The sequence below is a fragment of the Rana temporaria genome, chromosome 1, assembly GCF_905171775.1.
Source record: "Rana temporaria chromosome 1, aRanTem1.1, whole genome shotgun sequence".
Taxonomy (NCBI): Eukaryota; Metazoa; Chordata; class Amphibia; order Anura; family Ranidae; genus Rana; species Rana temporaria.
Window position 1 is genome coordinate 44,484,436 of NC_053489.1, and position 27,737 is coordinate 44,512,172.

The 27,737-nt window shown below is 41.9% G+C and overlaps 1 protein-coding gene across 1 annotated transcript in view; it reads left to right on the top strand.

Moving 5' to 3' along the window:
• LOC120926902 overlaps positions 1–25,356 on the top strand; it is a 50,710-nt gene extending 25,354 nt beyond the window's left edge. Inside the window, exons 4-9 of the mRNA XM_040337204.1 lie at positions 539–769; positions 4,433–4,586; positions 16,794–16,903; positions 19,416–19,529; positions 20,469–20,615; positions 24,919–25,356. Coding sequence (XP_040193138.1) covers positions 539–769; positions 4,433–4,586; positions 16,794–16,903; positions 19,416–19,529; positions 20,469–20,615; positions 24,919–25,053 — 891 coding nt within the window. The 3' untranslated portion in view covers positions 25,054–25,356. The remainder of the gene's footprint in view (positions 1–538; positions 770–4,432; positions 4,587–16,793; positions 16,904–19,415; positions 19,530–20,468; positions 20,616–24,918) is intronic.
• The last annotated feature ends 2,381 nt before the right edge of the window (positions 25,357–27,737 follow it).

Below are 27,737 nucleotides of genomic sequence, written 5' to 3' on the forward strand. Positions count from 1 at the left end.
CCAGGGAGGTTAAGGTGATTATATACTAGTAGATTTTCAAATGAACATTCATATGAAAATTATCATTATGTTCGATGACTTCATGAATGTTGTTTGAAAGTACTTCAAAATTGCATTGTCTTTTAACATTACATTTTGCAATAAATGTAATTCTCGGAGCGAAAATCATTCGAGAATTTTTTTTCTGCTCCTTCAAATCTTCTCGTCACTCAAATAATAATTTGACACTACTAACAATTAGAAAATCAAACAAACATTGTGAAAACAAAAACATTTCAACAAAATTCTTCTTGTTGATGACCAGCCGCAACATGGATTCCCCCTCATTTTGGAGAGATTTCCTCTCACTTCCTGTTGTGTCTCCAGGATGTGAAAGAAAATCTCCTAAACAGAACAGAGACTGAAAAAGAAAAATCTGACAACAGATCTAATCTAACCCTTCCATGTTCTAAAATTTACTTGGCATTTTGGCTTTAGATACACTTTAAATTTGCAGATAACTAAAGAATTTGAGTTTAACAAAAATGTGTTCTCCCAGGGCAAGGCATGGATTGGGGTTGTCGATGATGGGAACACAGTCACCACCTTCAATGTCACAGCTGGCCAGGTCATCTTCTTCCCAAAGAACACCTTACATTGGGTGAAAAACGTTGGAGATGAAGATTGCCTCTTCCTTCTCTTCTTTAGCACCCATGATGAGCTGAAAACCCTTGATGTGGACGATGCTTTCTTTCTGACACCAGAGGACATTGCTTCCCGATCTCTAAAGGTACACTTTAGTCAAAAATAATTCAATTAAACATTGAAATGGATCCAGGGAGTATGTACTACTGCTCAACATTTTTGATTCGTATGCAGGTATAGCCAGGGCCGCTGATAGGGGGGGACCACCAGTCCTTTTGTAGGGGGCCCGAGCACACAGGGGGGCCCACAGAGGGAGGATTAGTAATGGACGACAATTGCAAAACTCTTCCTCCAGCGGCTGAAAGCTGGTCTCTCCCCATCTCCCTGCTGTCAGCTTTTATCTGCTGAGAAAGACGGTCGTCCCTCACTAATCCCCCTCCTTGTGACTCTTTGATCCAAGATCTCCAACTTTTTTTTTATTTTATTAACTCAGTTTTCTCTTTTAGATTTAGCAGGAATTGTGTGAGTTATGTTGTATTTGTAAAGGAGGTTTTAGGCGCAGAGCCTAAAGTCTTACTGCACTTAGAGGCACTTCTCTGCTTTTGTTTTTGTCTATGTTGTATATGGGTATATGGGTATAGCTGTTGCTGATCTGTTCATTAGACATGTGCAGTGCCGAAAAATTTGTACGTTTTCATTTCATTTTGTTTGTTTTTTTTCTCCATTTTCAGGTCATTCGTTATGATCGCAATTTGTAAATTTTAAAATTTTAAAATTCATAAATTTGAAAATAAGAAAGAAAAATCTGAAAATTCTAAAGAATAACTATCTATTAAATTATAGGTTTTGGAATTTCCTTTTAGCAAGTGATTGTAGTGTGAGTGGTTTATCAATGCTCTTATTGTATATGCACTCACCAGATATTTCTTACCCCCCTGGGGTATTCAGCAATCACAGTATTTGCCACTGTGTAGCACCCTGGAAGATGACCAATCCGAGATATTTGATGATAATAGGAGCACGGATAAGCCACTCACACCACGATCACTTGTTGAAGAGGCCAAGTAAAAGCGATTTTGTTTACAAGCACTGAACACCTTTCTGAGCACCAATCACGTATATACAAATGTATCTATAGGAACAAAGACTTGTTTTAACCACTTAAGCCCCGGACCAATTTGCTAGTCAAAGACCAGGCCACTTTTTGAGATTCAGCACTGCGTCGCTTTAACTGACAATTGCGCGGTCGTGCGATGTGGCTCCCAAACAAAATTGACATCCTTTTTTCCCCACAAATAGAGCTTTCTTTTAGTGATATTTGATCAACGCTGCGGTTTTTATTTTTTGAGCTATAAACAAAAATAAAGGGCCAGATTCAGGTAGAATTCCGGCGGCGTAACGTATTGCATTTACGTTACACCGCTGCAAGTTTTATGGGCAAGTGCTTGATTCACAAAGCACTTGCCTGTAAACTTGTGGCAGCGTAGCGTAAATCCGTCCGGCGCAAGCCCGCCTAATTCAAATGGGGCGTGCATCATTTAAATTAGGTGCGTTCCCGCGCCGAACGTACTGCGCATGCTCCGTTTAGAAATTTCCCGCCGTGCTTTGCGCAAAATGACATCGCACCAACGTAATTTTTTGAACGGCGACGTGCGTTACGTCCTTTCCTATTCACGGACAACCGGAAAGACAGCTATACTTTAACATGGCAAGTCTAATTATAAGCCAAGAAATAGCAGCCTTAACTATACACGGGGAAAAGCCGACTAGCGACGACGTAAGAGAATGCGACGACCGCGCGTACCTTCGTGTATCGCCGTAAACAGCTAATTAGCATACCTGACGCAGAAAACGACGCAAACTCCACCCAGCGGGCTCTGAAGTATTACACCTACGATCCGAAGGCGTACGAAGCCTGTCGGATCGAAGCCAGAAGCCGTCGTATCTTGGTTTGAGGATTCAAACTAAAGATACGACGCGGCAAATTTGAAAGTACGCCAGAGTATCAGCAGATACTCCGGCGTACTTCTTCTGTGAATCTGGCCCAGAGTGTCAATTTTGAAAAAATTCAATATTTTTTACTTTTTGCTATAATAAATATCCCCAAAAATATAAAAAAAATACTTTTTTTTTCCTCAGCTTAGGTCGATACGTATTCTTCTACATGTTTTTGTAAAAAAAAAATCCCAATAAGCGTTTATTGATCGGTTTTCTCAAAAGTTATAGCGTCTACAAAATAGTGCATAGTTTTATGGCATTTTTATTAACATTTTTTTTTTACTACTAATGGCGGCGATCAGCGATTTTTATCGTGACTGCAACATTATGGCGGACACATCGGACACTTTTGACACATTTTTGGGACCATTGTGATTTTTACATTGATCAGTGCTATAAAAATGCACTGATTACTAGGTGTCGCTGTAGGGGTTAAGTGTGCCCTAGGGAGTAATTCTAACTGTAGGGGATGGGCTTTGTGTGACAGGACAGTGATCACCGCTTCCTATTACAGAAATCTGTGGTGACTGTCCTGTTACTAGGAAGACTGGGGAAATTCTTGTTTACATCAGCATTTCCCTCTTCTTCCTCACCGTGACACGATCGTGGGTATGCCCGGGGACATCGAGTCCGCGGGACCCGCGGTCGAAGTCGCGGAGCTTGCGGCGGGGCATGTGCAGAATGCCGGCTTCTTAAAGGGGACATATATATATGTCCTTTTGCCTGCCTGTGCCATGCTGCAGACGTATATCTGCATGCGGCAAGTGGTTAAATAATTCTGTTTGCATTTTTTGTGCATTTCTTTGTGTATTTTTTGTATACTCCAAGCATCAAAATCTGCATAAATGTCATTATATTGTTTATTATTTAATTGTTTATTATTTATTTTTTCTATATGAGACCAAGCACAGTGTTTTAACACCCAGGGCTTCAGCCCAACCACTAACGGATGATTGAGGTCACACCTGCTATAGGCATAAATCCATTAACACCACCACCATAAATCCCAGCACATTTACTAAGGGACTAGGTATAGGTCTCTTCAGACCATTCACCCAGCACAAGTCACTTTACTAAATTCACGCCAACACTTAAAGCGGAGGTCCACCCTAAAAAAAAAAGAAAATAGCCAAAAAGGCTACAAAAAATAAGAAAAAATTATTATTATTTTTTTTATACTTACCAGAAGTGGCTGTTACTAGGCAGATCTCCTAATCTGGCACCTCCTTGTTCGCGGGGGTCTTCTTTCTTCTTCTGCTCACGCTGCCTCCTGGGAAATGGGGAGCGGTGTCTTCTGGGACCTTGTGTGTGTTTGTGCCAGGAGACATTCGCCCATTTACAAAGCACCGCGCGGATCGCGCATTCGCAGTAGGGAAATCGGGCAGTGAAGCCGCAACGCTTCATTTCCTGATTCCCTCACCGAGGATGGCGGCAGGGCAGCCGAGACCCAATCAATTTCTCAGCGATTTCTTCGGCTTCTGACATCGCGGGCACCCTGGACAGGGAGGGGTGTTTTTTTTTTAAAGTCAGCAGCTAATGTGTTTGTAGCTGCTGACTTTATTTATTTTTTTAAGCCGGTCTTCCGCTTTAACAGAACAGCGCCACACCTACATCACTCCCCCATTTAGATAAATATGAAGCATTGGATGAGGGACTGTGGGTCAGGGTGAGTCAGATCATCTCAATGGGGGGCCATAAAGATAGGGAATCATTTTTTTTCCAAAGTTTCCTCACCGTTTGATAAATAAATTACCATGATAACAGACCCTTCATGTATTGTTAAACTTTACTTTTTGGTGCCACATTTCAGCCATCTGGTGGAGTGGAGTTCATCAGAACATTTAAGAAACCAAAGGAAGATCAAGCAATAAACCTCCCAGAAGATCTGGTGGAACTCATCCAAAAAGCTGACTATGTTCAGTCCAGTGACTCTGACGTCTGGAAGTACTTTTATGACCTAAAAGGTAAATATATTTGTAGTCAGAGACTTCAACTGGAAATGCTGGTCAGTATGCCTGAAAAGAAGGCATACCCTGAATGTATGAATATGAAAAAGTACGATGTGTTTAAGTATGTATGAAGGTTGGAAGAAACGAGTGGGTGGGAACCCTGAATGCGAGGCAACCAATGGATCAGACAGGGGAGGAGGGATATGTATCCCTCAGACTCCACCCACAAACACAGGCTGGCCTCCAGTCAGCCTTCTTGCGTATTGAGCGCAAGCAGCCTAAAGTGGATGTAAACCTGTTTCATGAAATTTAAGCTGGGCACATATATCTGCAGTATTTTGTTATCTCTTTTCAATGAGCCAAGTCTTATAGCTCTCTTCGGAACGGTTCCTCTGTTACCAGCATGAGAACTCCTGACATATTTTTTTGACTTTTTAGACAAAAGCAGCCTGAATCTTTTGTCAAAGGAGGTTGCTAAAATAGATTAGCAGAGAGAAGCTCCTATTACAAAACAGCTCTGAGAGTTTCTGCCTATGATGAGAGGGGGTGTGTGCCTTTCCTCAAATCAGCAATGTTAGCTATCTTGACTGTATGCCCAGACATCACACTCTGTGTTAACCAGGAATAGAAAATCTCCTAACACGATCTCAACTAGGGCCGAAACAACTAATCGATTAATCGACAACTAATCGATTAATCAGCCAGTACAAAAAAGCAAATCGCTACTGTAAATATTACTTTCACTGTCCCACAGTAAAAAAAATGAACCCCTTACAGTAGCAATTATTTGCTCTTTTTGTACTTATTTTTGTTTTTTAATCCCATTATGTTACTAAATATCTCAGGCCTGGGTTCACACCTCTGTTTTTTGGTGCTTTTTGCAGAAACACACTACAGTTCATTTACATATTTTCCTATGGGACACGTTCACATCCATGATTTATTTTCAGCTGTTGCGTATTTGGAAAGGGCAAGGACTTTTTAACGCAAAACGGCGCTATTTTTTTTTGGTTAATATACTTCAATAGAGAAGCTGCAGAAAAGCATGTAATGTGTTTTTGCGGCAATTTGTGTTTTGTAATCTGCCCAACAACAAATTGGCCTCAAAAAATGTAAAAATGCTAATTTTCTTTTTTTTTAATGCTATTATCCGATTAATCGATTAATCGAAACAATAATCGGCCAACTAATCGATTATGAAAATAATCATTAGTTGCAGCCCTAATCTCAACTTTCTAAACAGTATATAAATGTGAAGACAGCACATATACATAGAAAACCTATGTAGGGAGATTTGGTTAATCTCTGTCCAAACATTTGTGGACACCTGACCATCATACCCTTATGAGCCTGTTAGGCATCCCATTCCAGAACCATTAGTATGAAGTTGCCCTCCCTGCAGCTATAGAGGCTTCCGATGTTCTAGGAAACCCTTCCACTAAATTTAGAGACAAAAACAGAAGTTCTGATCTCAATTCTTGTCCCAGATCAGTGACACCGAATACTGATGCCAGAGGGCTGGCATGATAGTCGTTCATCCACCCCCGAGTATTTTTTTCATGACAGGTTGGTTTTAAAAAAGCTATAGCATATTGGTTACAAAAGATACTACAGCCTCATTGACATGACATATTGCACAGAACCGAGTACACTGGAGTATTTGTATCCCTGCCCCCAATGGAGCTTACAATTTAATGTCACTAACACTGGCATTCAAGTCCACACATTGCAGGACCAGTTTGGTTAGGAGCCAATTAGCCTACCCATAGGGTTGTAGAAGGAAACCCATGGGAAGAACAAAACCCACCAAGAAGTGTAGATGAAAAAGCATAAAGGTTAAGAATGGAGAAGAGGCACCTGTGGATAAATGTATTACCCAGTTGAAGGAACGGTATAATGTTAGGACAAAAAGTCCTGAAGAATGTTTCTTGATAAAGAAATATTTATTTAAACACTAATGATCCAATTTGTGACAAATAGTCACTTACTCTGATAAAAGGTGTAATACAGATTCTATAACAAGTAAAAATTACAAATAAGAACAATGTGTGATAATAAATCTTAGTTAGATCATATTGTGCATATATTATATATATATATTATAAAAAAACTAACTGTAACATTGGATATTATAAATATGATAAAAAATGTAAATAAAATAACAGGAGGATATTAAAAAGAATCCTTGAGAGTATTCATGATCAGTATTATAAAAAGTTCATAAAACCATAGTTACCGTATATACTCGAGGATAAGCCGAGTTTTTCAGCACATTTTTTGGTGCTGAAAATGCCCCCCTCGGCTAATACTCGAGTCACCTTTTTGCGCCTGATCTCCCGGACTTTGGGGACCCGGTACCGGCCGGCCTAGGTCCCCTGGACCCCAAACTTGGCACACATGTAGCACCACTCTTCCTCTACAAGTGTGCAAAGTTTGCTGTCTTCGAGACCTACGGCCGGGGAGCACTGATTTTTCAAAGCCGGGCACCCTTTCTTTATACTCCCATGTTAAACGTAAGTCTAGTCATGGACACAGTGAGGCATGGCACAGTAAAACATGGACATAGTGAGGCACAGTGAGGCATGGACACAGTGAAGCATCGACACCGTGAGGTATGGGCACCGTGAGGTATGGGCACCGTGAGGCATGGGCACAGTGAGGCATGGGCACAGTGAGGCATGCACATAGACACAGTGAGGCAAAGTGAGGCACAGTGAGGCATGCAGATGGACTCCCTAGGCTTATACTCGAGTCAATACGTTTTCCCAGTTTTTTTGTGGTAAAATTAGGTGCTTCGGCTTATATTCGGGTCAGCTTATACTCGAGTTTATACGGGTATTTATTTTTTTATAAGCATGTATATTAACAAGTTCAGATTTAATAATCTTTCAATTATAATTAATAAACTAATTATAATTGAGATAACAGAAATACAGATAAAAAGTACAAATATATAAACATCTGACAAGCATCATCAAGGGAAATTAATACAGCTATATGTTATAAAACAGACACAATTTGACTGGATACATGATTGGAATATGTAATAAATGTTATCAAATATGATCAGAGTGATTACTTACGTATTGGATGAAAATGAATATAGGGTTTTCAATGACAGAACGAGTATAAAAAAATGACATAGAGATAAAAAAATGATTCTAGATGATTAAATAGGTCTGAAAAATAAATCCAATGAACATGAATTAAAAAAAAAAAATTTTTTGTAGAATTTTAAATTGTGGTTGATGAAACAAAAATAAATAATAAATGGTTAAAAATATAATGAAATAAAAATAAATAAATAAAATGCAATGGGTGTGGTAATGGGAGTATATGATAGATACAGAGATAGTAACTAGTGTAAATTCAGGTAATCATAAGCTGAGCTGAACAACAGAATCATAAATCTAGGGCTATCATTTTTTGGAAATGAATATATTATATACTGTGGTTCGTTAGTAGGCTCATTCTATAATTTCGGAGGATATTAAAAATAATCCTTGAGAGTATTCTTGATCAGTATTATTAAAAATTCATAAAACCATAGTTTTTTTATAAGCATGCATAAATAAGTTAATATTTGAAAATCTATAAATCATAATTAATAAACTAATCATAATTGAGATAACAGAAATACAGATAAAACGTACAAAATATATAAATATCTGACAAGCATCATCAAGGGAAATTAATACAGCTGTATGTTATAAAACAGAAACAGTTTGACTGGATACATGATTGGAATATGTAAAGAAATGCTATAAAAATTATCAGAGTGATTACTTACGTATTGGATGAAAATTAAAATAGGGTTTTCGATGAAGGAATGGTAGTATATAATAAATGACATAGAGATAAAAAATAGATTCTAAATGATTAAATAGAACTAAAAAAATAAATCTAATAAACATGAATAATAATAAAAAAAAATTGTAGAATTTTAAATTGTGGTTGATGAAATGAAAATAAATAATAAATGGTTAAAAATATAATAAAATAAAAATAAATAAATAAAATGCAATAGGTGCGGTAATGGGAGTATACAATAGATACAAAGATAGTAACTAGTGTAAATTCAGGTAAACATAAGCTGAGCTGAACAACAGAATCATAAATCTAGGGCTATAATTTTTTGGAAATGAATATATTATATACCGTGGTTCGTTAGTAGGCTCATTCTATAATTTCGGAGGATATTAAAAAGAATCCTTGAGAGTATTCTTGATCAGTATTATAAAAAAATCATAAAAACCATAGTTTTTTTATAAGCATGTATATAAATAAGTTCATATTTGATAATCTATCAATTATAATTAATAAACTAATCATAATTGGGATAACAGAAATACAGATAAAAAGTACAAAATATAAAAATATCTGACAAGCACCATGAAGGGAAATTAATACAGCTATATGTTATAAAACAGACACAGTTTAACTGGATACATGATTGGAATATGTAAGAAATGCTATAGAAAAATGATCAAAGTGATTACTCACGCATTGGATGAAAACTAAAATAGGGTTTTCAATGAAGGAACTGGAGTATATAATAAATGACATAGAGATAAAATATAGATTCTAGATTATTAAATAGGACTGAAAAATAAATTAATAAACATAAATTAAACATTTTTTTTTGTAGAATTTTAAATTGTGGTTGATGAAACGAAAATAAATAATAAATGGTTAAAAATATAATAAAATAAAAATAAATAAATAAAATGCAATAGGTGCGGTAATGGGAGTATACGATAGATACAGAGATAGTAACTAGAGTCATTTCAGGTAATCATAAACTGAGCTGGACAACAGAATCATAAATCTAGGGCTATCATTTTTTGGAAATTAATATATTATATAGTTCCTTAAGAGGCTCATTCTATCTATTTCGTTAACCCATCAGGATGAAACATTTCAAAAGGAAAAATCCAAAATGCCTCTCTCGACTTAGCTTTATACAATAGATTTAGAAAATAGTTATTAGTTGGAGGTTGGAACATTCTCAATAGGGGTGGCTGGGGCTATCAATATATTTCTTATGTAAAAGAGCATACCGCTTGGGTACACTGTGATGGAGAAACCCTTTGGCGATGTTTGTTCTCTGTTGTCCAGATTTATGATCATGTTATTCAGCTCGGCTTACATTATCATTACACAAATATACGTCAGTTTCTATATCTTTATCTATAACATACTCCCTTTACCACACCTACTGTACGGTGTTTGATTTATCTATTATTGCTAATTTTATTACATTTGTAACTATTTATTATTTATTTTCATGTCATCACCATGACTTCACATTCTGAATTTCATATTTAATTTATGATCGTCATATTTATTTCCTCATCCAGATTCTATACTTCACCCCATGTCTTTTTTTTCTTTCAGTCCGTTTCGTCTTATATACTTCAATTCTGTCATTAATACTCCCATTTTTTTCATTGATCGTTCCATTTTTACGCTCAGCTAACTTATTTATATACTTTCTTATTTAATTTTTTTTTATTTTTATTATTTATCATTTTTTCATATAGTTAATATATCTAATAGTCAAGTAACATTTTCTATATTAGCTTAAGTAAAATGTACAATGTCATTAAACTAAAGTACATTTGATTCAATTAATTAATGCACATCGTTCTTGATTGTAATTTGGTTTGTTTCAGTACACTTTATAAAATTTTACAAAATGATAGAAGTATAAAATGTATTGCTGTGTGACATCATATCACCATTTTTTTTTAGGATATTGATATATATATATATATATATATATATTTTTTTCTTCTTTTGTTGGCTGAATTAGATGGACTTGTGTCTTTTTTCAACCAAACTAATTAGTATTTGCCTAATTTTGCCTTGTGAGATTGACAATTGAGTTGCACAAACAATAATTTAATACAGGAATGCAAGCATACCCAGTGCCTAATGAATCTGGGTGACTAAGTCCTCCTATCTGTATCTATGATTTCCCATCCGTACAGGATACAGGACCGATCCTGTTTGTCATTTTTACTTGTTATAGAATATGTTTTACGGAAACAACTAATCCTCTAACCGTGTAGCTTAAGGAGATATTTCTTGCACCTACAGGTAAGCCCTAATCTAGGCTTACTTGTAGGTGCAAGTTGTGTGGTTGGGTTTACAACCACCTTAATAAAATCAAGTATTTAATATCACTTTATGGAAGCCCTCATTTTCATTTGCGATAAAAAAGGGTAATTATTGTTCATTATCATGCATTGCTATTTCTCAATGTGCTGTAAAATATTAGTGGCTCACATCTATCAACTGTGCTTGCTCAGTCATGTTCATTTTTTTTAATTGTTAACCAATTCTCTACACCCCCCATTCTCTACCAAGTTCCAGTGGAACCCTAGGGTTTCTCCAGAGGTGGTTAGAGGTTCCTTGAGCTGTGGCTAACCGACCTCCTATGTGATGGTGCCTGCATAATTCCAGGTCCTATACCCTTGTCATCGCCAGAGCCACCATGACTGTAATGCCGCGTACACATGGTCGGAATTTCCGACAAGAAAAGTTCGATGTGAGCTTTTGGTTGAAAATTCGGACCGTGTGTATGCCCCATCAGACATTTTCTGTCGGAATTTCCGACAGCAAAGATTTGAGAGCTGGTTCTCAAATTTTCCGACGGAAAAAGTTCTTGTTGGGAATTCCGATCGTCCGACGCACGCACACAAAAAAAAACCATGCATGCTCTGAGTCAATTAGACGCATGCTCGGAATCATTGAACTTCATTTTTCTCGGCCCGTTGTAGTGTTGTACGTGACCGCGTTCTTGACAGTCGGAATTTCAGACATTTGTGTGACCGTGTGTATGCAACACAAGTTCGAGCCAAAATTCAGTCGGAAAAAAATCCACGGTTTTCTTGTCGGAAATTTCCGATCGTGTGTATGCGGCATAAGGGAACATTCTTCCCATTGACCACCACCAACGGAAGAGTCATTTTCCCAAAGACCACCAATGAACACATTTTAGCAGGGGTTCCCTGAGACCTGAAAATTATTACAAGGATTCCTTTGGGGTAAAAAAAGTTGAGTGAGGCCTCGTACACACGATCGAGAATCTCGTCAGAAAAAAAACGTCGTTTTCGCTGACGAGATTCTTGGCAAGAACCTCTTGCCGCCCGAGTGTACTGACTGTCATTTCAAAAGAACCGCGGTTCTCTTTAAAGGAAAGAACGCGCTGACGTCATCGCGTATGACGAGCATGCGCTCGTCACATTTGATGCCGTCGCCGCCATCTTGCTTCACCCTATGTATGCCGTGGAAGCTTCCGCGCATGCGTCAAAGTCATTTCGAGCATGCGTGAACACATATACACATGCTCGGGTTTCTCGTCGGGAAACAGGCCGACAAGAATCTCGACGAGAAAAGAGAGAGCAGGTTCTATTTTTTTCTCGGCGAGATTCTGGTATAGATTTCCTGACGAGAAACCTGAATGCCTCGTACACACGAACGGGAATCTTGGCAAGAATCAGTTTTCTTGCTGCTTTTTGCCGAGAAACCCAACCAAAGGCTGCTCTACATGATTTTTGCCAGCTTGGATCTCTGACCTACTCTCTGGATTGCTAAGCTATCTAGCAATCAGTAATATTGGATCCCACATGGTCCAAACACAGCATTATGAGCCCAGTTGAGAAACCATACTGTAGTATAACTGGGCTGCACACAATGGGCTAGATTCAGGTAGCTGCGCATATTATTACGGCGGCGCAGCGTATCGTATTTACGCTGCGCCGCCGTAAGTTATAGAGGCAAGTGCTGTATTCACAAAGCACTTGCCTCCTAACTTTCGGCAGGGTAGCGTAAATGGGGCCGGCGTAAGCGCGCCTAATTCAAATGAGGATGAGGGGGGCGTGTTTTCTTGAAATTAATGTTGACCCCACGTATTTTACGTTTTTTACAAACGACGCATGCGCCGTTCATGAAAAAATCCCAGTGCGCATGCTCGAAATTCCGCCGCAAATCGTCATTGCTTTCGACGTGAACGTAAATTACGTCCAGCCCTATTCGCAAACGACTTACGCAAACGACGTAAAAAATTCAAATTTCGAAGCGGGAACGACGTCCATACTTAACATTGGCTGCGCCTCCTAAAAGCAGGAGTAACCTTACGCCAAAAAAGCCTAACGTAAACGACGTAAAAAAAATTGCGCCGGGCGTACGTACGTTTGTGAATCGGCGTATCTAGGTCAATTGGATATTCTACGCCGAAAACAACGGAAGCGCCCCTAGCGGCCAGCGTAAAAATGCACACAATTATACGCTGCCGTATTCAAGTTACGTCGGCGGTGGAAGCCTATTTTTTCTACGTATATCTGCCTTTGAGAATCGGCGTAAAGATACGGCGGGGCAGATTTGAAATCTTCTTGCTGAATCTAGCCCAATCTGTATTTCCATGTCCTGGGCTGGCTCAGTGTCCCAAAAAAGGTCAACGCAACATGTTGTAATATTTTCCTTTCTAAGCTGAGCTATGCATTACCTGGAAACTATGAATAGACCTTTTCTTTAGCTGAGAAAGAGCAGATGTCAGCGAAGGGGGATTGTCTCACTTTTCATTGCACTTATATAGAAAAATGCTGACACACTTCTAAGTTAGCTGTAATGTTTTTCTACGTGAGAATTATTTTACTACCGATCCAAGGGCGAAGATGAGGAAATATTTTGGTGCATTTCTCCTTAGAGTGGAAACGCAGTTATTTTATTATTTAGTATGCATATGATAGTGAGTTAAAGCTGAACTCCAGGTATGGATTTTATTACTTAGTTATATTGTTAACCACTTAAGCCCCGGACCTTTAGGCAGCTAAATGCCCAGGCCAGGTTTTGCGATTCGGCACTGCGTCGCTTTAACAGACAATTGCGCGGTCGTGCGACGTGGCTCCCAAACAAAATTGGCGTCCTTTTTTCCCCACAAATAGAGCTTTCTTTTGGTGGTATTTGATCACCTCTGCAGTTTTTATTTTTTGCGCTATAAACAAAAATAGAGCGTCAATTTTGAAAAAAAATCAATATTTTTTACTTTTTCCTGTAATAAATATCCCCCAAAAACATATATAAAAAAAAAATGTTTTGCTCATAACAGACAATTGCGCGGTCGTGCGACGTGGCTCCCAAACAAAATTGGCGTCCTTTTTTCCCCACAAATAGAGCTTTCTTTTGGTGGTATTTGATCACCTCTGCAGTTTTTATTTTTTGCGCTATAAACAAAAATAGAGCGTCAATTTTGAAAAAAAATCAATATTTTTTACTTTTTGCTGTAATAAATATCCCCCAAAAACATATATATAAAAAAAAAATGTTTTGCTCAGTTTAGGCCGATACGTATTCTTCTACCTATTTTTGGTAAAAAAAATCGCAATAAGCGTTTATCGATTGGTTTGCGCAAAATTTATAGTGTTTACAAAATAGGGGATATTTTTATTGCATTTTTATAATTTTTTTTTTTTACTACTAATGGCGGCGATCAGCGATTTTTTTCATGACTGCGACATTATGGCGGACACTTCGGACAATTTTGACACATTTTTGGGACCATTGTCATTTTCACAGCAAAAAATGCATTTAAATTGCATTCTTTATTGTGAAAATGACAGTTGCAGTTTGGGAGTTAACCACAGGGGGCGCTGAACGTGTTAGGCTTCACCTAGTGTGTGTTTACAACAGTAAGGGGGTGTGGCTGTAGGTCTGATGTCATCGATTGTGTCCCCCCCTATAAAGGGGATGACACGATCGATGCGCCGCCACAGTGAAGCACAGGGAAGCCGTGTTTACATACGGCTCTCCCCGTTCTTCAGCTCCGGGGAGCGATCGCGACGGAGCGGCTATAAACGAATAGCCGCGCCGTCGTCCCGCATCGCTCCCCGAAGGAATCCGCCCGCCGCACGCAGCGGAGGGGGTCCCAATCGGACCCCCGACCCGCGCAAAGGCAAGGACATATATATATGCCCACCTGCCTGTTCGTGCCATTTTGCGGACGTAAATAGTCGTGCGGCGGGCGTTATGTGGTTAACAGCTTGGACCAGCGTATGTATGGCTATGCCATACCTGAGGGATCGCTGTGTGCACAATCACTCTAGTAGATAACCGGTACTACAGTGATCACCACAGTCTTCAGTTGGGCCATGCTGGGCAACTGCCCTGCTGTATAGTAACCACAGGATGCCAGTCACAGAATGCCTTGCATTTGCATTGCATTGCCCATAGCGTCGGCGGTAAAATAACGGTAAAACGTTGCTATTTTACTGTCGCATTTCAGCTGCTTTTAACCCCCGCTAACAGCCAAGAAAGGGTTAATATCGCCCGCAATGTGCCGCTACAGCGGCGTATTGCCGGCGGTACGGCAGCGCTGGCCATTGATTTTAATGGGCAGGAGCGCATTAGCAATGGTGAGTTCACCGCTGCTAATGCGCCCCAAAGAACCTGCTGGCAGGACTTTTTCTGACGCCCTGCCAGCGCACCGCTCCAGTGTGAAAGCCCTCGGCAGCTGTTTAACCACTTAAGACCCGGACCAAAATGCAGCTAAAGGACCTTGCCCCTTTTTGCGATTCGGCACTGCGTTGCTTTAACTGACAGATGCGCGGTCGTGTGACGTGGCTCCAAAACAAAATTGGTTTCCTTTTTTCCCCACAAATAGAGCTTTCTTTTGGTGGTATTTGATCACCTCTGCGGTTTTTATTTTTTACGCTATAAACAAAAATAGAGCGACAATTTAGAAAAAATGTAATATTTGTCAGCGTATATGTGCAGGAGGCGGTCCTTAAGTCCTTAAGCGGTTAAGGGTGGATTGCAGGCGCTATTTTTTTACGCTATACCGCCTGCAAAACGCCCTCAGTGTGAAAGGGGTCTTTACCACTTAAGGACCGAACCTCTTTCTGAAATTTGTTGTTTACAAGTTTAAAACAATTTTTTTTTTGCTCGAAAATTACCTAGAACCCCCAACATTATATATATTTTTCTAAAACTCCAGAGAATAAAATGGCAGTCATTGCAATACTTTATGTCACACTGTATTTGCACAGCGGTCTTACAAGCACACTTTTTGGAATTAAAAAATAAGACAACAGTAAAGGTACCCAATGTTTGTATATATTATGAAAGATAATGTTACGCTGAGTAAATTGATACCCAACATGTCACGCTTCAAAATTGCGCACGCTCGTGGAATGGCGACACACTTTTACCCTTAAAAATCTCCATAGAGTTGGTTGAAAACCAGACCGCCGGCTGTTGTTTAAAAAATTCTACAGGTTGCATATTTTGAGTTACAGAGGAGGTCTAGGGCTAGAATTATTGCTCTCGCTCTACTGATTGTGGCGATACCTCACATGTGTAGTTTGAACACCATTTTCATATGCAACCGCTGCTTATGTATGCATTGGCTTCTGCACACAAGCTCGGGCTTTCACACTGGAGCGGTGCGCTGGCAGAACGCTCAAAAAAGTCCTGCCAGCCGCATCTTTCAGGCGCTGTAGGAGCGGTGAATACACCGCTCCTACAGTGCCTCTGAACCACCGCTTTGCGGGCGGTTTTAACTCTTTTTCGGCCACTAGCGGTGGTTAAAAGCACCCCCGCTAGCGGCCGAAAAGCACCACAAAAATTAAGTTAAAGCGCCACTAAAATAGCAGCGCTTTACTGCCAACGCCCGCGACGCCCCAGTGTGAAAGTAGCCTAAGTGCCGGTTACCACTGGAGTGGCTTCAAAGTCCCGCAACACTGAAGCTGCCCCATACAGCGCGACTTCAGCGTGGCTTGCAAGTGACTTCTGTAATAGAAATCAATGCAAGACGCTCCGAAGTCACCCCCAAGTAGTACAGGAACCTTTTCTAAGTCGGAGCCACTTGAGTCGCCTGACAGGTCACCTTAGTGTGACCCGGGACTTAGGGGCTTAGTTATCCCACATTTTTCAATGGAAGTCCCCCCCCCCCCCCCTATTGCTTTCTTGGGGACAACCCAAAATGTGGGATCTTTGATGATAACCAGAACAAATAGAGAGGGTAAATCTCCATAACGGGGGGCACAGACTGCAATAAAAAGCTGACAGGTCTTCTAATTCTTCTCTAATCCAAAACAAAAAAAATAAAGTTTTGCCTTCAGTTATACTATAATTACCTGCAGTACTGCTTTTGGTCAGCAGATGTCACACTTAACACAAAGTGAACATATCTTCATGTAATGAATGATGTATTCTCAGGATCCAAGCAATACAAATTCCCCGGAGGAATTATTCAGTGGGCTCGTTACCGCAGGAATGGAAATGGCTTAAACGCTTCTGAGAAAATCTACAGCGAATCTGTCAATAAGGTAAGATGGTTTACTTTGTTCAATTTAAAGGAAGCCTGTTGTATAAAGCCTTGTTCATAAGAGGTGTACTTAAAGCGGATGTGCGCTGAAAAAAAAAAAATTGAAAGCCAGCAGATACAAATACTGCAGCTGCTGACTTTTAATATTAGGACACTCACCTGTCCTGGAGTCCAGCGCCATCCGCAGCAGAGGACGAGCGATCGCACGTCACTCTGCTGCCCACCCCCCGCCATCCTCGGTGAGGGAACCAGGAAGTGAAGCGCTCCAGCTTCACTGCCCGGTTCCCTAAGGCGCATGCGCGAGTGGCGATACGCCTGCCGATTGGCTCCCGCTGTGTACTGGGAGCCGAGTGTTCCCAGAACACAACGGGGGGGGGGGGGCGACGGGAGGTGACGTCATGCCCGCAGTCTGCCCGAGACTGTGTGGCCGGAAGTGGGTGCAAATACCTGTCTTTAGACAGGTATCTGCACCCCCCACCCCCCGAAAGGTGTCAAATGTGACACCGGAGGGGGGGAGGGTTCCGATCAGCAGGAGTTCCACTTTAGGGTGGAGCTCCGCTTTAAGGTCATAGCTTCCAACTGTCCCTGATTTCGAGGGACTGTCCCTGATTTGGAACAAAGTCCCTCTTTCCTCCTCATTTGTCCCTCATTTTGGTCTGATCTACAGTATATAGTTGTATATAAAATGCACTATTTATCTTTCAAAAAGTGCTAAATCTTTCATCTGATTTCTAAATTGCCGCATTTGTAAATGTCAAAAGCCAGTATAAAGGAATAGTAGTGGTAAAAAAAAGCACCTGTAGGTTTAACTAATCATTTTCTGTGTATAATTCTCCTTTAACAGGGCATGGCAGGGGGTTTGTCCTATGCCTACATACTTTTGCCAATAGGCGTCCCTCATTCTCAAAGTTGGAAGTTATGCTTATGGTTGCCACCTTTCTTCAAGCCAAACCTGAACACTTTAGCGGCCTGGGACACTTTTGGGTGCCCCAAGGAGAGAAGTAAAGCGGTGTGCATAGCGTGCCACAGTGAACAGTGCACAGCGTGCCCCCAGTGATGCCAAACCTGCCCCCAGACAGCTACCAGCAGCTCCTGGAAGGCAAGAGATTTGTGTGTGATTGTCTTGGTTACTTGGGGAGCCACAGCCCGATCTGAATAATGTGTCCGGGTTTCAGTCCTCCTGAAACCCAGACACATGATTTAAAGCACAGACTGTCCAGATGAATCCCAGACAGGTGGCAACCCTAGGCGTACTACAGTGTACATTAACATTTGTGCGGTTGCGAGTGCAATTCATGCAGCTACTATGTCCCAATAGACATTAACCACTTAAGGACTGCCTCCTGCACATATACGTCGGCAGAATGGCACGGCTGGGCACAAGCACGTACAGGTACATCCTCTTTAATTGCCCAGCCGTGGTTCGCGGGAGCGGGACCCGCAGACCCGATCGCCACTGGAGTCCCGGGATCGGTCCCCGGAGCTGAAGAACGGGGAGAGCCGTGTGTAAACACAGCTTCCCCGTTCTTCACTGTGGCGCCGCCATCGATCGTGTGTTCCCTTTTATAGGGAACCACAATCAATGACGTCACACCTACAGCCACACCCCCCTACAGTTAGAAACACAGATGAGGTCACACTTAACCCCTTCAGTGCCCCCTTGTGGTTAACTCCCAAACTGCAATTGTCATTTTCACAGTAAACAATGCATTTTTAATGCATTTTTTGCTGTGAAAATTACAATGGTCCCAAAAATGTGTAAAAATTGTCCGAAGTGTCCGCCATAATGTCGCAGTCACAAAAAAAAAATCGCTGATCGCCGCCATTAGTAGTAAAAAAATAAATAATAAAAATGCAATAAAACTATCCCCTATTTTGTAAACGCTATAAATTTTGCGCAAACCAATTGATAAACGCTTATTGTGATTTTTTTTTACCAAAAATAGGTAGAAGAATACGTATCGGCCTAAACTGAGGAAAAAAATGTTCTTTTATATATTTTTGGGGGATATTTATTATAGCAAAAAGTAAAAAATATTAAATTTTTTTCAAAATTGTCGCTCTATTTTTGTTTATAGCGCAAAAAATAAAAACCGCAGAGGTGATCAAATACCACCAAAAGAAAGGTCCATTTGTGGGGGAAAAAAGCACGCCAATTTTGTTTAGGAGCCAAGCCGCACGACCGCGCAATTGTCAGTTAAAGCGACGCAGTGCCGAATCGCAAAAACTGGCCGGGTTCTTTACCTGCCTAAAGGTCCGAGTCTTAAGTGGTTAATGGGACTTGCCTGCATGGGAATGCACATAACACCTGTGCAGAACACAGACCCAGAGCCTATATTTGAATCCAGGGTCCTCTTCATGCACCATTGACCACTTTAAGTCCCAATTTAAGTGCCATTTACTTGCTGTATGATGTTTGATGCTCCTGTGTATGGGGGTCAATCCAATATTCCCCATCACTACTCACTGCAGTGGGTATCATTGTGACTAACAGTTCTTTTCTTTGCTCTCAGCACTCTGACACACTCACTCTGGCGACATTAAACATTACCACCAATGGACTAAGACAACCACATTTCCACTTCAATGCTCATGAAATGGGATATGTTATCAGCGGCTGCGGTCAGGTAAGTGTTTCCTCATTCATATTTTGCTTATAGGAGGTTGGTGGTTTGTCTTTATCCCCTTACTGCCTGCAATCTATATACAGTAAAACCTTGGATTGTGAGCATAATTAGTTCCCGGAAACATGCTTGTAATCCAAAGCACTTGTATATCAAAGCAAATTTCCCTATCAGAAATAATGGAAACTCAAATGATTTGTTCCACAACCATTTATTTATAGGTCCTTCAGTTTATAGTTCATCATCCACAAATGGAAGCAAAATCCAGCAGGAGCTCCAGAGTATAAAAGAGAAGAGAGCAAGGCCCCTTTCACACGGGGCGGATCAGTAATGATCCACCCCGTGAACCTCCGCTTGCTCAGCAGGGATTGCTCCGTTGATCCCCGCTAAGCCGGCGTATGACAGGGTTGTCCCCGCACACTGTGCAGGGACCGCCCTGTCTTTTCTCCGCTCTCCCCTATGGGGGATCGGATGAACACGGACAGTCTGTCTGTGTTCACCCGATCTGCCAGACGAATGGAAAGTAGGTTTTTCTTCCGTCACACTTTGGCGGATCAGAGCGGGTCGGATGTCAACGGGCATGTCACCGCTGACATCCGCGGCTCCATAGAAGAGCACGGAGCGCCCATTCAGGTCCGCCAAAAAAACTGGCAGGCGGACCTGAACGGGCCTCCCGTGTGAAAGAGCCCTAAGTGTAGCAATATGTTGCTAAATGTTGTACCTTCATTAAATGTATCCATAGTTCCCAACTTTTCATGATATGTTTATATATCAGTTCCATATAATCACACACATAGGTTGGACTTGATGGACTTGTGTCTTTTTTCAACCTCACCTACTATACGGAAGGCCAAAGGACTGACATTGACCAATGTGATTGAAGTGTGTGAGTGGGGCGTATTATGGGTAAAAATATGGACTCATTATGGTTTACTTGCTCAGATTGGGATAATTGGAGAAAAGCCGGTTCCAGACTTCAGCGTTGGTATAGGAGATGTGTTTTTCTTTCCAATCGGGACTCAACATTATATCAAGAGCATCTGTGATGAGGACCTTTTCATGATTCTGGCCTTCAGTACTGGAAACCAGGTGAGATACTCTAATTGTTCCCCCAATTTTTCCTTTTCTCTGAGCTTATTGCATCCTTTATAAAAAGAATACACCGACCCCTCGTCTAGCATACAAATTTGTCTAGAGGTCCTGTTTAACCACTCAGATGTGATATATTAGATATGGAGTCTGGTGTTCCCAACAGCATTATAATTCATAGAACTTTCAGAGAATTCATGTCTCTGCTCCTGTTCATATAATGCCTTGTACACACGGTCGGACCTTTGACCATGCAAAAGTCCGCCGTGAGTCCGTCGGAAAGATAGAGAACAGGTTCGGACTTTTTTTCTTGTACAAGGCATTAGTTTTGGGTGTCCCCACCTGCCTTTGTACCTTCAGGTGCCTCCTTTTAGGCCCCTTTCACACTGACAGATGGAGATCAGTTCCCCATCCGCCTAGCGAAGATCTGCTCCCATCCGACTGTCCCATAGAGAAGAGCGGGCTGTGTCCATGTCCACACTGTATAGCAGAGCAGACACAAGCCTGTCATCCACCTGCTTAGCTGGGATCAGGGGACAGATTCCCCGCTGAGCAGACGGATCCGCTTGATGGTGTCCGCTCCGTCTCAAAGGGGCCACACCTTCTCTATAGTATAAAATAAATAATCAATATCCCATCATGGCCAAAGCAGGTGTTCAGACCCAGGAACCCATCTTCTCGCCTCTCCACTTTAGTCAGAGAAACCTTGCATTCATTTATAAAAATACAATATTCCTGTGAAATGCTGAGCAGTGTTCAGCCTGACTTTATTTTGTTCCGGGAGCGGGATGGGATCAATGGGGGATCAAATACCACCAAAAGAAAGCTCTATTTTTGTGAAAAAAATTATATCTATTTAGTTTGGGTACAGCGTTGCATGACCGCGCAATTGCCAGTTAAAGTAGCGCAGTGCTGAATAGCAAAAAAATGGCCTGGTCATGAAGGGAGTAAAATCTTCCAGAGCTGAAGTGGATACTGTATATGGACGATGCTATATAAAGTTTATACCGAGCTCCCAGTGGGCGCATTTCTTAGTGAAGGTAATAGTTTTCTTGCCCAAGCAAGCTGGAGTTAGGCTTTACAGTTAGGTTGGGGCTTAAGTTTAGGGGTTAGGTGGAGAGTTAGAATTTAAAGCGGGAGTTCACCCTATTTGATTGACAGCCTTCCGACGGTCGCATACAGTGCGTCACGAGTTGCCGAACGTCGGTGCGGCTCTATACGGGGCCTGCGCACCAACGTTCGGCTACTTTCGGAAACTGGTGACGCGCTGTATGCGACGGTCGGAAGGCTGTCAATCAAATAGGAACGCCCAGTCCCGCAGCCCATACCCGGAAGCCACGGAGAACATCTATCTCTAAAACGGTAAGTACTGCATTGATTTTAAACAAAACACCCGATTCTGCTTCCCGTAATTAGGCCCAATCTAATGTTAAAAATTGTTTTTTTTGGGTGAACCTCCACTTTAAAGGAGTATGGTCAAAGCTTTTTTGGCTATACTTCTCCTATGAATCACAGGGGTGCAGTTCGTTCTGCACTCCTGTGAACTGGTTTCAGTTGACAGTGGGCTAAAGTCTGCTGTCGGCTGACGTCACTCAGTCGGTCCAGGCACTGGATCATTTCTGACTTTACAGTCGGGACCAACAAAGAAGATTGGCCTGGAGAAATGAGCAATCAGTGTATAGGTGGCAGGGGACAGATGCAGCATCGGATCATTTCTGCGTTCACCTATGTGAGTATACATTTTTTTATTTTTCGCGGGGGGGAGGGCTAATGTAGTGCTACCCCTTTAGGGGTCACAGTAGACGTCTACAGGTTCCTTCCCAAATCAGTTCTGGCTCAATAAATAGTCTAGGGTGTGGGTTGGCAAACCATCGATTGCAGGCTTCCTTTTGACTGCGGGTAGGTGATAGGTAGACCGGGAATGGGTCTGCACCGCTGACCCCCAATTTCTTTCTCTGCCCTCAGCCTCCCTCTCCTTCGGTCCTACTCTCTCCCTCACCCCCTTCTTCTTCCGCATTTGTCATCAGTGAACAGCCGGGAGCGAGAGCCAGCACAGATCAGGAAGGAGGGCAGGGGGAGGAGCTGGCCAAGTTAACTTTTCAACTTAACCCACAGGTGATTGGTTGCTAGTTCCTAAGCAACCAATCACAATTTTGTTAATATTTGTTAATATCCCGTTAATATCCCGTCCCCTGTCCAGAATTGTGCTGCTTCTCGGTCTGTGCACAAGTAGGATTGTATAGGAGGGAATGGGGGCGGAAAAGGACACTATTGTGTGTGTGGGGGTGGGGCGATGTGAAGAGGGCAGTGGACACTGCTATGGGCAGTGCCACCCCATAGCAGTGTCCTCTACAACTCTTCACCCCATCCCTGCATTCTAAACGCAACACACTCCTGATCCCTGCATTCTGAGCAAAACGAACTCCTTGACCCTGCATTCTGAGCATAACACACTCCTGAACTCTGCATTCTGAGCGCAACAAACTTCTAAACCCTGCATTCTGAGCGTAACACACTCCTGATACCTGCATTCTGTGTGTAAACGATGCAGGAAACACACATGGAACATGCCACTCATTGCCAGGCATTGCGTTCTGGTGTGAACCGGCCCTAACAACAGGACACTGAGCCTGGTAATCTTTGACTTCATCAGTGTTGTTCAAGTAGATCTCCATCTCTCTAGGGTTGCCTATGCCTGGTCTAAGGATATATCCTTTTTTAGTACACCCCTTGGGAGGGGTGTCTAGGGTGATGTAGGATACTCCAAACAAAATATGCTAGCAAAGGACATCCCTCATTAAAGCGGTGTTTCACCCTGCAGAACAACTTTTTAGCATAAAATTCGGCATAGTAGCGCGAGCTACAGTATGCCTGTCTTAATTTTTTTATCCCCGTACTCACAGTGTAATCGTACATAGAAGATTCCGACTGCCCGCGGGGAATGGGCGTTCCTTTCAAGAGGGAGGGTGATTGACGGCCGGCTCTGGCACGTCACGCTCCCCGAAGACAGCCGGAGTAGGTCTCGGCTCTTCACGGCGCCTGCGCACAGACTATGCGCAGGCGCCGTGAAGAGCCAAGCCTATTTCGGCTATTTCCGGAGAAGCGTGACGCGCCAGAGCCGGCCGTCAATCACCTTCCGTCTGGATTGGAACGCCCATTCCCCGTGGGCAGTCGGAATCTTCTATGTACGATTACACTGTGAGTACGGGGATAAAAAAATTAAGACAGGCATACTGTAGCTCGCGCTACTATGCCGAATTTTATGCTAGAAGAAATTTTTTTTTTTTTTTTTTATAGGGTGAACCCCCGCTTTAAGCAGCAGTAGCACTAGTATAGGTTATATAGTTCACAGTTCATGGCTGGAGACAATGGAGCAGAATAAAGATGAATGTAGGCTTGGGAAGAATACTGTTCACAGGTGTGGAGTGGGGACCACGAATAGGCTTTAGTGCAGATAGAGAGGCTCTACTCCAGCAAGGTAGTCCAGCCTCCAGTCTGGAAAAGGGGAGGCCAAAGACAAGCAGTCCCCCTTCCTTAAGCATGCAGATCCATCGATACGGGTGGCGGGGGGTGGGAAGGCAAACTTCTCAGGGCTCCAGACTATTTAACAGAAACCCCTGCCCGAAGATTGGCAAGGCCCTACTGGATATGTGAAGCTTCTTCTAGAGGCAGGGGGAAGCAATCAAACTTCCAGCCTGTAAAGCCCTGTGCAGACCAAACTAAACAAGCCCTACTCCTGTGATTAAAGCAGAAGCACAAAAACTAAGCTTACCTAACAGCATAACTGGGAGGGTGCTACACTAATGATTGGGTTGGCAGGGTTAGAAATTAAAGCTTAGGTTTAAAGCAAAACTTCAACCAAAAAGTACAAGATGCTAATTTTCACCTTATTCAGAGAACTCCCACATAGTACTTTTTTCAACCACTAGATGTCCTAAGTGTGATACAAAGCATCCAATTTCCCACTTACTCTTAGCCCAGGTTGTCCAGGTTCATCTTGGACCCACCTCAGCTTGTGACTGAACAATGAAGCAGCATAGTGATGAGCTAATCGACCTGTCACTTTGATCTCCTATCAGCACGCTTTATGTAAGCACATGAACTGATTGGCTCCTTGCGCTGTTTTTTCCACTCACAGTCCAACCTTGCTGTTTTTGGACTGCAAGAGGCTGATATCAGATAAAATGTAGGTAATTACACTGCATACATTAGTCTAGCTTGTGTATCCTAGGTTAATGAAACACATGCATACAGCTTGGTATTGTCTTTTTTTTCTCTAAATGTCCTTATGTGATTTTGGCAGCTGGAGACACTCGACATGGATGACTATTTTCATGCAACAGCAGATCATGTCCTGGCCCAGCTCTTCCTTAAGAAACAGAATGAATTTAAGAAGATTCCAAAGTTTGATGAGGACCAAGCCATCAATGTACCATAAAAGACATGACAAATCACATGCTTACACTGTATCAGTGCACAGAGGGGCAATCACTGGCACAAGCTGACTTCGAGGACTCTGTTGAACATGGAGCATAAGTACTGTACCAGTGTCTTGTGATATGACCAGTGGCACATTGAGCCAAGAACTTTGTGAAAGAAGAAGTTGAACATTCCGCAGTGTCAGCCGAAGATTTAGAAGAGTACCCCTCATAGACACCTCAGTGTGACTTGCAGAGGTCCTCAAATCCAATCATTCAACCTTGTCACTTTATTTTTTTATTTAAAATGTATTTATGCTGTATATATTGTGGTTTGTTGTTTTCACAGTGGTAAATAACATGATATATATTAAAGCAGGGGTTCACCCGAAAAACACATTTTTAACATTAGATTGAGGCTAATTGTGGGAAGCACAATTGGGTGTTTTTTTTTAAATCAATGCAGTACTTACCGTTTTAGAGATAGATGTTCTCCGCGGCTTCGGGTATGGGCTGAGGGACTGGGCGTTCCTATTTGATTGACAGCTCTTCCGACCGTCGCATACAGCGCGTCACGAGTTCCCGAAAGTAGCCGAACGTCGGTGCGCAGGCGCCGTATAGAGCCGCACCGGCGTTCGGCTTCTTTCGGCAACTGGTGACGCGCTGTATGCGACCGTCGGAAGCCTGTCAATCAAATAGGAACGCCCAGTCCCGAAGATCATACCCGGAAGCGGCGGAGAACATCTATCTCTAAAACGGTATGTACTGCATTGATTTAAAAAAAAAACACCCGATTGTGCTTCCCACAATTAGCCTCAATCTAATGTTAAAAATTTTTTTCCGTGTGAACCCCCGCTTTATTGAGGATTTATACTGAGAGATTAAATGCTGGGTTATGTCTGTAGCGCTACGCCCGCAGGAGCAGCTGGTTACGATTGGTCCTCTGTTCTTTGCCTTGACCTCCTTAAGAACTTCAGCCCCTCTGGCACACTGGGTTGAATGTACAAATCATGCAATATCACAGAACAGCAAAGAAAGTAATATTTACTACCCAGTAGTATTACTACAGTATGTCAAAGAAAACAGCCACTGAACCAGTTAGTAAAGGCACACCTAATATAATCTTCCCTGATATGGTTAGTAACAAAGTAAGCATTAAAATGAATTACCAATGATAATAACAGAATTTGGCATACTGGGTGATTAGTGATAAGGACTAGGCATTAGATCACACTTGGCGTCCAGATCAGCATAAACGGTAGCAAGGTTCAGCAGTGAGCAGTAATAAACCTTGATTTACTGAACACAAGAACTTTACTGCCTACTTAAGTGCAATAATGACAACTATGCTAGGCCTAGACTGACTAGATGTGCACTGTTCATAGAAATGAAGGAAAGGGGAGAAGGGAACAAAGAATACTTGTAGGATATTTTTAGGAGAGGGGCAGTCCTTTAAGTTGTTTTTCTGCTGGCTAGTGTTGGGGCCCTTTAAGGAGCGTTAGTGTACTTAACAACAGTTTTGATAAGCCAACATGCAGTATAGGTGCAAGAAAAATGCAGCAAAGGTGTGGTATAGGTGGAGTATACTTAATGTCATGTCTTTAGTAACTCACTCCCTGCTAGCAGTGTGAACAATGGGCAAGGGGACCCCCTCAGTCCTCCATAGAATGCCTCTGGAGATTCAGCAATGAGAAGTAGAGGGGAAAGGATGCTCTGGTCTCCCTGCAGCAACAGTGCAGGGAGACCAGGGAGAACAAAAGGTGCAGTGCTGCATCAGGTGTCTTCTCTGGTCTGGCTTCTCAGCAGTCTGGTCAGTATGCAGAAGCTGTGATCTCATCGGTTCCCTCTGCGCCAAGAGAAAAAGTCTAGTTGAACAGTCTCAGAAAAGCAGCTCTACTCCAACATTCATTAACATTATTTTACTCATCCTTAACCACAAAGGGCCACCAACAAGACCTCCCATTCTTCCAAAAATGGGTCTATGGGGTTAATTTACCAAAGGCAAAAAGGCAGTTGCATTCTGCAAGGGCATTTGCTCCAGAGCTTAGTAAATGAGATAAAGATTCACTTTGCCCGATCAAATGCAAGGAAAATAAAAAAAAACTGAATTTTTGCTTGCACATGATTGGATGATGGAAATCAGTAGAGTTTCCCCTCATTTACTAAGCTCTGGAGCAACTGTTCCTGCAGAGTACAACTGCAAATAGATCAAATAGATCACACACAAAGCTTACCTAACCAATACCAAGAGAGTGGGTACAATTTTGCTGACTTGATGGTATAGAACCCCTCAGAAACTACCACAGATATACCCCCAGGTCTCCCTAATATGCTAAAGGAATGTTCTTCCATATATTCGGGGACTTCCCCTAATTTTAAGAATCCTGTAATATAGTTAAAAACTTCATAGTGATCCAGAGGGGTGTTTCTCATTTTTAATGAAAGGCCTCTATCTATAAAGAATTACCGTATTTTCCGGCGTATAAGACGACTCGGCGTATAAGACGACCCCCTAATTTTCCAGGAATTTTTTTTCAAGCCTCACTATGCCATTACATGCCCCACTATGCCATTACATGCCCCACTGTGCCATTACATGCCCCCACTGTGCCATTACATGCCCCCACTGTGCCATTACATGCCCCCACTGTGCCATCACATTACATGCCCCCACTGTGCCATCACATTACATGCCCCCACAGTG